Source organism: Amblyomma mixtum, chromosome 2, assembly GCF_055824585.1.
Source record: "Amblyomma mixtum isolate Tamu chromosome 2, ASM5582458v1, whole genome shotgun sequence".
Taxonomy (NCBI): Eukaryota; Metazoa; Arthropoda; class Arachnida; order Ixodida; family Ixodidae; genus Amblyomma; species Amblyomma mixtum.
In genome coordinates this window covers 205,251,116-205,260,177 of record NC_143013.1, presented here as the reverse complement: position 1 = coordinate 205,260,177, position 9,062 = coordinate 205,251,116, and the positions used below count along the sequence as shown (strand labels likewise).

Genomic DNA, 9,062 nt, shown 5'->3' with positions numbered 1-9,062 from the left:
GCTGCTTCATGTCCATCTTGTTTCAGACTGCAGCCGCTTTTTCTTTATTAGTTCGCAGTATTCTTTTTATCTGTGGGCTCTCTCCACCACTTGATTGTTGTGCTTTGTTTTTTACGTTACAATGGCTCCGCATCCATTTCGTAGCACACTTTTCATCTCATATTGCGTTTTGCTAAACCATGCTTTCAATATTTTGCCTTCTTTTATTCAACTAGCTTTTTTTTTCAGTGAAGGATTTCGTTGTTTTATGTTGTTTTTTCTACCCAGCTCTCCCCGGGCCCTCGGTTTTTTACGGAGCCCTGCTTAATGCGATCGTGCTTCTTTAAAGATCGCCTTCCCGCAGAAAGGCTATTCCTATGCTGCTCATTTTGATCCGGATTTTGTTCTGCCTCCACCCTGGCGAGTCAACCTCGGCCGTCTGGATTACACATTAAGGCATGCGTTGACATCACTAAGTTTGACCAAGAAGAAAACTTTCTAGCCAATTCCCATTTCATGGCTGCTTGGTTGCTACGTGGGGGGAGGTTTGCTATAAAATCACCGTCAGTAAGCTTCAATAAAAACAGTTGACAGTAAACGCCCGTCTTTCGTTTAGACTCTTTCGTCCTTGTCCGTTTCTCGCTGTGAAGTCAACATGAACGATCAGCAACTTGCCCACGAGAGAATTCTGATCCCCCATATGTATGAGTTCATCATTATCACTATTCTGTAATGTTCACAAAGTTCAATTTATTTCAATAAAAGCAAAATTTTAATGCAACGTTATTCGCAGTTTTTCTCAGGGCTGTATTTCATGGTGCCGAGTTCCATTGGTGCGTAAGAGCAAAAAACCACCGTATACTGCGGTGGCGTTTCTTATGCGGCCGTACTAGCGAAAGTCATCCTTCGTCGCTGCCGCACACATCGTCTTCCGAGAGGTCTCCCTCCACAATGTCGTGGCAGACGGTGGCGGCCACGCAGTTGCCGTACGTGTCGGCCATTGCGGTGAGCCATGTACTGCGTAAAACAAGGAAATCGAATGGGGTGCACTTCACAGCCTTTTACACGCATGCGCAGAGCACTAAAAAGCTAAGAAAGTATAGACTGGAAAACTTAGTGAATGAGCTGATATTTAGAAGGGAATTCATGTGATAAGTTCGCGCTACTCGCTTGATCATGAGAGGACGCCAACCAGCCGAGTATGTGATTATCCCTGCACGCGCTTCAAAAATTGAGTCCGGGACAGATTTTGCAAAATTCGAATTTGCATGTTAACTGAGCGAAAACAAGGCTATTTTTTCCAAAGACACCCTCATCGCCCCAAGGACACCTACAAAAATTGTGTTGAGCATGCGCTCTCTTCTATTTAGTACATTCTGCAAGTTGTCTATGCCTTAGGTGGCTTTCAGCCTCCTATACCTATATCGTTCTTGATTCATTTTTGCCTGGAAGGCCTTAGAAAATGTTTAACCTATTCCTTGATTTCTATGCCGCAAATTCTAATATCATGTATGGACCAAAATATTGGTTTAGAGAATTTCGGCCTCAAACAATCTGACCTGCCAAGTTAATACTTTACCCGCCGCGCTGGATCAGCGGTTACGGCGCTTGGCTCCTGACCCAAAAGACGTGCGTTCGATACCGGCCGCGGCGGCCGAATTTCGTTGGAGGCGAAAGTCTATAGAGCCGTGTACTGTGCGATGTCAGTGCACGTTAAAGAATCCCAGGTGGTCGAAATTTCCGGAGGCCTTCACTACGGCGTCCCTCGTAGCCTGAGTCGCTTTGGGACGTTGCACCTTAATAAACCAATAAACCACTTATAACTTTCCATAGCAACGCGGCGCCTACAGAAAACTATGGTGGAGTTTTAATGTAGCTATCACACATGCGAAAGCATGGGCTTTGCTTGGTTGTGTCATGGTTCTGCTTTGCTGGGCCGTTGGCACGTCTGCCGAGGATGCTAGTCCGATAGTACCAGCAGTTGATGTAGACGACGATGTGCAATACACAGCGTGAGAGCGTTGCACTTCAAGGAGACGCGCGACCGGCTACGCTGATGGCATAGTTCTCTTGTTTGCTGGCCAGAGAGGCAGATCCGTTCGCGCCGCAATTGGTTCCTATCCCAGTCGCGGCAGCATTTAATTATTTACTTGTTTGTTTATTTGCTTATTTACTTATGGTATAGCCAAGGTCACCCTCGAGGTCAAGCTTCCCAGAAACTCGGTCAGCCGGTTAGACTAGTCAGAGAGTTATTTTGGTAAATTGGTAAATTGGTTTTCGAGGGAAAGAAATGGCGCAGTATCTGTCTCAAATATCTCGGCGGACACCTGAACCGCGCCGTAAGGGAAGGGAGGAAGGCGAGAGTGAAAAAAGAGAGAAAGGTGCCGTAGTGGAGGTCTTCGGAAAAATTTCGACCACCTGGGAATCTAACGTGCACTGACATCGCACAGCACACGGGCGCTTTCTGCGTTCCGCTTCCGTCGAAACGCGGCCGCCGCGGTCGGGTTCGAACCCGGGTACTCCGGCTCGGTAGACAAGCGCCTTAACCACTGAGCCACCGCGGCGGGTACAAAAAGCCAGTTTTCGACTCAGACTTGTCGCAATATAAAATCCCGAAGCTTGCTCATATTCACGGGGACAAGGCAGCAGGTAAGGACGTGATGACGTATCCGATAACTGCCACGTTCAGCCGCTTGACCGCTGAGAAATTTAACCACGTTGTCCTGGGCTGTATAGCCCCCGTCAAAAGTATACAGACCAAGGGGTTTCCCTGTGAGGTCTACAGCATGCATCGTTATGCATGCTTAGCGACTGTAATCTCTCGAAAGAAAAATGGCTTTGCGTCTTCAATCCTCCCAAGCTTGACGTGTTAGGAAGCCGCGCTAAAGAGCTCAGAAGCAAACCCCTTGGGCTGTATACTTTTGACGGGGACTGTACGTAGTACGTCGACTACGGAGTAGGCGCTCCTGGCAATGCTTCATCTGTGGCCACGTTATTCAGGCAAGCTTGGGAGCGAACGTTGTCGTATGTAGAACTGTACAGCTTTTAAACCTTGCTTTTGGGCTAGCTGGCGTACCACGGACGGCGGGAAAACTATGCCAAGAAACATGGAAGCAAACGCCCGACAGCACTTGTGTCTGTCGTCCACTCTTGTATATGTTTCTTGGTGCCGTTTTCCCTGCGTTCGCAGTGAAACTATCACTGTCAGATCTCTATCCAAAGTGATCACGAAGAGCGCGAAAGTTTCACAATGACAGCTGTGGAGAAAACTTTCTCCCCAATACGTGGTGCCACAGACGGCCTAAGGTGTATTAACTGAAAATTCTTGGGTCGACCTGCTGAAAAAAAAAAAAGAATGTTATTCAGTCGGGCCAGGTCTATCAGGAACACGAGGTGTTTCTCGTGACGTCCGCGAGAAGATGCGAGGAGATGGGGACTTTGGGAAGCAGGCTTGTGGGTAATCACGCTAATTTGCCATCTCAGATCATGTGACTTAACTGGTCCTCAAACTTCGCGGCAGAACAATCGATATGACCGGCGCAACGCATTGTTATTATTCTCGCATTCACTCTTGCATTCGGATGGAAGTCTGGAAGATTATTCTCACGCTAACTTCAACCGGATTCCGCACCGTTTGACTTTACGTCACACCTTCTCCCACTCGATATGTGCACTTAATCTTTTATCAATTCGATTTCTATTCTCTACAGAGAAATTGAAAATTCCTTTTTCTCGTCTACTTAGTCAATTGCATTTTCACTGGCTTAAAACGGTAGGCTGTCTAGATGACCTGCTTTCTTTCAAATATTAAGGTCGTTTAGATCGTCAGCGTAAGTTCTCGCTCACACTTACTACGCAGATATTCGTTCACGTGACTATACGAATATCGCGTGGTTCTTGGAGTAACGATTGTTGGGGCAAATCGCAAAATATCTTGAGAGATTTCAGAAATACGCACCGGCGTTATACTACACACATGAAAGAGGCACTGTTGGCACTGAAAAAGGGATATTTTTTGTTTGAATTGTTTGAGTAAGTTTCATTCATGAGCAGTAGGTGCAATTAATTCTGCACTGTCTGTGCATACAAACTGCTGTAAGTATTTTTTAAGGGAGTTACGCCGTTTGATTCTTAGTTCTGATGTACTTGAGGAACGTCGCAGGTACGCACAGGATTGACTCCGCTGCGAGCACGATAGGATCACCAGAGCCCGCTTTTCCTCCAAGGAGCACGGTAACCAAGGCAGGTGAAGCGCCAGAGTCAGTGAGGCTGGCGACGACGGCGTTAGCGCCGGTGCCCACAAGGTCCCAGCCCTCGATCTTCGCCTGCGATTCATTGTTTTAGGTGAACATGGCTGCACCGAAGAAGCAGGAGCGACCTTCATTGGGCGCTCTAGTAGGCCAGTACTGCATTGCCTAGACGAGACCTAGGGATGTTGCCTCGCTTGATCATGAGACCGTTGACTGGATCTGATTAGTCCGCTGACTGTGCGGATGAGATTATGAACACTGTGGGGAACTCTGCTAAGCAAGCGCAAGCGATGTGCGCCAAAATTTGATGACACCACTGTTCTTTTTACTCACCATAATCAACTGACACGTGAGCTAAAGGAAGCGTATTACATCGCAAAATCAATCGACACGTGCATTAGCACCCTTTCAGTCACCCTAACAAGCCATGAAATAGCTTTCCTTGATGACGCTTGATTTTGTGTCATGTATTTCTTCTTTCCTGCCGATATTCAATGCTTTAGATTATTGTTGATGCGCGTATAAATCTTGATTAATACTTCTGATGCGGCGTCATTGAACTTTAGTCTCTTGCTTCTTTGTATTTTCGCCTTTTTTGTATATACTGCTGTTTTTTCGCAATAAACGTTAAGGGCTTGTGAGCGCTTGCGTCGTGTTTTCGTCTTCTTTTCTTCGTCTTCGCATTTTTTGCGCTAGTTAACCATGAATGCATACCAAATAGCCCAACTTCTTACGTTAACGCAATTAATTTCTTCTGCATCGGGCTCGATTTTATTTCATCATGACCTTTCCAACCCAGCCGTATAGGTTTCCCTAATCGCTATCACCGTCTGCAAGGCTCGCGCAGCTTCATGGCACGTCAGGTTTGGCCACTTTCCTGCTGACCTTCAAGTTCTGTGCCGCCCACTACTGCCGTCGACCAGCCACACACGACGGATTTGCAAGATCCTCTGTTCTGTATGATGGCGTCAAGTGCGGTACTACAGTCTGTGCCTTAGCATTACGTGCCGAAGGCGTGACCGCAACGGTCCAGGCGTACGTGCCTTCCACGCCTGGAAGACGACATCACAGCAGATGACAGAATTCCTCTGGAACACCGTGAGTCCTACCCTGCCCAAGCGGAGAAGAGCACCTGCTCCTGATGGAAATGTCCTACTGCTTGGAGGCTTCGGAGTGCCGAGTGAGCTTTTGGACGTCCTCAAGAAAGACCCAAAATTCTCCTTTCATCCTTCGTTTTCTGACCTGGATGAGCTTGCTAAGGCGAGGAATGTCTCCCGTTTGTTTCCCGATGGAAAAAGGGGAGATGTGTGTCTCGGAATGCGTCAGCGTTTTGCGCCGGACTGAAGGTAGGCCCCAAAATTCTAAACGACTGGGACCCATGATCAGTTACCTTGTTACCAACAATCTTCGTAAAAATGATCTCTGACAAAGAAGGGTTCTTCGTTATAATGCCTGCTGGCTTTTTATCTTATAAGGCTTGTACAGCTGTTAGGAAAAACTTCAAGGCTGTGTCTGTTCAGCCTGACAAAGTAAAAGCACGCGCGGTAGACCTGTTAAAAGATTTAAGCTTGCTCTCGCTGTCGCATGCCATTTCGCTGTCGCGTAGCCGTTTCTTCACTGAGGTCGGTCCTAGGAAAATCATGTCAACACAATGCTGAAAAAGCTTTTCGTGAACAGGCAGCTAGACTGAAAGCATCGTGGTTCCCTGAAGTGGCCCTCTCAAGTCTATGTGAGAGGCTTGCAAGTTCTGTTAGGTCCCAACTGCCTGCCGTAGGAATAAGGGTGAAAAAAAGAAAGGTTGCTGTCATCCCGTACAGTCTGTGTAAAATGTTTGGAGCCCAGAAGGTTTGCTTCTGAGCCACACTACGTGGTTCGTAATGCATCTCCAGCGCTCTAAATTTTTTGAAGGTAAGGAGATTTCTGATCCTGCCTCTTCCAATGGTTAGGACTTCCACGAATGCTTCAGGAGGCCCACTGCAAGGCTTACAAGCAAACCCCCGGGGCTCTAAACTTTTGACAAAGAATGTACATTCACAGAAGTTCGCATTGGCTGAAAAAAATTTGGTGGACGCTATGATTCTGACGTCGTTTTCTCTGCCCCTGCCAAGTTTTCCCGTCTGTGCGCAGCCCTCCAAAAACGGGCGGACGCAGCATCTCGTCCCGTCAACAAAGTACGTGGCATCAAGCATGTTAACAATAATGTGGAATGCTGTAAAAATGTAGTCTAAAACCGGTCGCTGCTTCAACATACGCCTCATTGAGCATAATAATTCATTCAACTAAAGCCGATCTAACCTGCCTGAATACTCGCAGGCATGCGACCGGCTAGGAAAGCGCCAGCGATGTGCGCCAAAATCTGATAACACCAATTTTTTCTTACACACCACAATAAACCCACACGTGTGCTAAAGGAAGGGTATTACATCGTATCACCCTAACAAGCTATGAAATAGCTTTCCGTGATGACACTTGATTTTGTCTCGTGTACTTCTTCTTTCGTGCTGATATTCACTGCATTGCTTTAGATTCTTGTCGATGCGAGTATAATACATGCCTGATTAAGGTTCCTAGTACGGCGTCATTGAACTTTAGTCTCTTGCTTGTTTGAATTTTTGCCTTTTTTTGTACATATTGCTTTTTCTTTTTCTAATAAACATTAAGTTGCGAGTGAGCGCTTGTGTCGTGTTGTCACCTTCTCTTCGTCTCCGTTTTTCGTGCTCGTTAAGCATGAATGCGTACCAACTAGCCCAACTTCTTACTTTAACCCAATAAACGCCACGACGAAAACAAGAGCAGCATTCGGCTATGTTTCCTTTCGTTCTGGTAATGGCCGGCATCTATCATGCACTTACCCTGTGCAGGTGTGCCAGGAATATCAGGGACACCGCCAGGTGCGCGACACTGCCCGAGCGGCCGAGCACTGTCCCCGCAGGGAGCACTGTGCGGACCACGCGCGCGTCCAGGCCGCTTTTTATCTCGAGCACTGAGACGCCCAGGGCCAAACTGGCGGCCATCGAGCCCGTCGCCCCGCTCACCACCAGCGGAACATACGTCTGCGTAGTGTGCAAGCATGCATGAAAAATTTAAGTGGCATTTAAGTGGCGTGTAATAAGTTTAACAGCGTACACTGTGGGGCCAGTTGGTCATACATAATCTGAAAGAACAAACGTAGCGTTTAAAACAGGACACAGAAAGATGAGGACAGGACGGGGCTACAACTTACAACTGAATGAAATCGACAAACGAAAGACACATCCCTTCTCGAGCAAAGACACGCATGCGCAAACTTGAAAGAATGACAAAACTGTGATAAACTAGAAAAAACGGGCAAAAGAAAAAGAAAAAGAGATGAAAAGGCGTGGAATAGCCACCGGTCATGAAACTGTTTACAAACACTAAGTGCGTCTTAGAAAATTTCTTTCTTTTTCCATTGGATAAATAGATGGTGTGCTAATGCACGTGTCATTACCGCGTTGTTATATTTCATGAGCTTCCAGGATTTCCCTCGCCAATTGATCTTTACCCCTTCCTAAAATCTTCGTGCGGTTCAAAGAGGGAAAGCAACCTGGGCAGCTCTTGCAATGCTTTGGCAAGTGCTCATCAGTTTGCTGACGAAGCGAAGATGCGTGTTCACTCAGCCTCACTTTTAGACATCTGCCCGTCTGCCCAATGTACACACTTTCGCAGCGTAGAGGGATCTGATAAACAATATTTGTGGCGCATGAGACGTGTGGCTTCTTGTGTTTTGTGCTACACCCTGACTTCTTGGCGCTGTCATGATCTGCCAGAGCGCAAGCTTTGCAAGCTTGAGGGGAGCTGAAAATACTACATCAATACCAAATTTTGCTGCCACTCTCTTCAAATTGTGCGAGAGCCTGTGTACATAGGCCATAACTTCAAACTTCCTTTTCTGTTGTCCGGGTACATTTATCTTAGATAACTGTGTGTGTTCTCTTGCTTTGTGCAACTTTTTCTTTAGAGTTTCTGCGACAGCCACAAGAACATCGCCAGGAAAGCCTGCTTCTTTAAGTCTTCGAACCTGGTTGTCAAAACTACTACCAACTTTGTGCGGACATGACATGAGGAGCGCCGACCTGAGACATGTGGCTGCTATGCCTCGCTTAATGAGCTTCGAATGAGAAGAGGCGGGTGAGGTGTCTTTTCAGAATTCATGTGGTGTTAGTATTGAATCATTTCTGGAACTCTTGGCCCTGTACCTCAATTCTACAATCATAAGCTACAAAGAACGTTTCTATGTCCAGAAACATGGGATATGCATTGGCTCAAGTGTCGCCCCTGTGCTATGTGAAATTTTTCTTGCCAAGTTTGGACGTTTGCTTCAGTCTCAGTTGAACGATGAGCGCGTTGTACGTGTCTTTAGATATGTAGATGATTTCCTTGTTCTTCTCAACCTTTCGTCTAGAGATGACTTGAGTGTAGTTGCAGACTCGATTTTAACCCGATTCAAAGGTATCATGAAGTCACTGAATTTTTCCATAGAACTTCCGGCTCACGATTCCATTCAGTTTTTAGATATTCACCTGTATTTTAATTCTGTTGGTCATTTTTGCTGGGCTTACCAGCCACGGTCCAAGAACGCGCTTCTACCTTACGACTCTTCTCATTCGAAGCTCATTAAGCGAGGCATAGCAGCCACATGTCTCAGGTCGGCGCTCCTCAAGTCATGTCCGCACAAAGTTGGTAGTAGTTTTGACAACCAGGTTCGAAGACTTAAAGAAGCAGGCTTTCCTGGCGATGTTCTTGTGGCTGTCGCAGAAACTCTAAAGAAAAAGTTGCACAAAGCAAGAGAACACACACAGTTATCTAAGATAA

The 9,062-nt window shown here is 46.6% G+C and overlaps 1 protein-coding gene across 1 annotated transcript; it reads right to left on the bottom strand.

Annotated features, from left to right (window-relative positions):
- Window positions 1-878: 878 nt before the first annotated feature.
- LOC149362316 (putative sodium-dependent excitatory amino acid transporter glt-3) lies at window positions 879-7,243 on the bottom strand. The gene is made up of 3 exons (XM_089569695.1): window positions 7,082-7,243; window positions 4,150-4,304; window positions 879-996 (listed from the first exon to the last, which is right to left on the bottom strand). Exons 1-3 carry the CDS (start codon window positions 7,241-7,243, stop codon window positions 879-881), a joined length of 435 nt encoding a protein of 144 aa, XP_089425821.1.
- Between the last annotated feature and the right edge of the window lie 1,819 nt (window positions 7,244-9,062).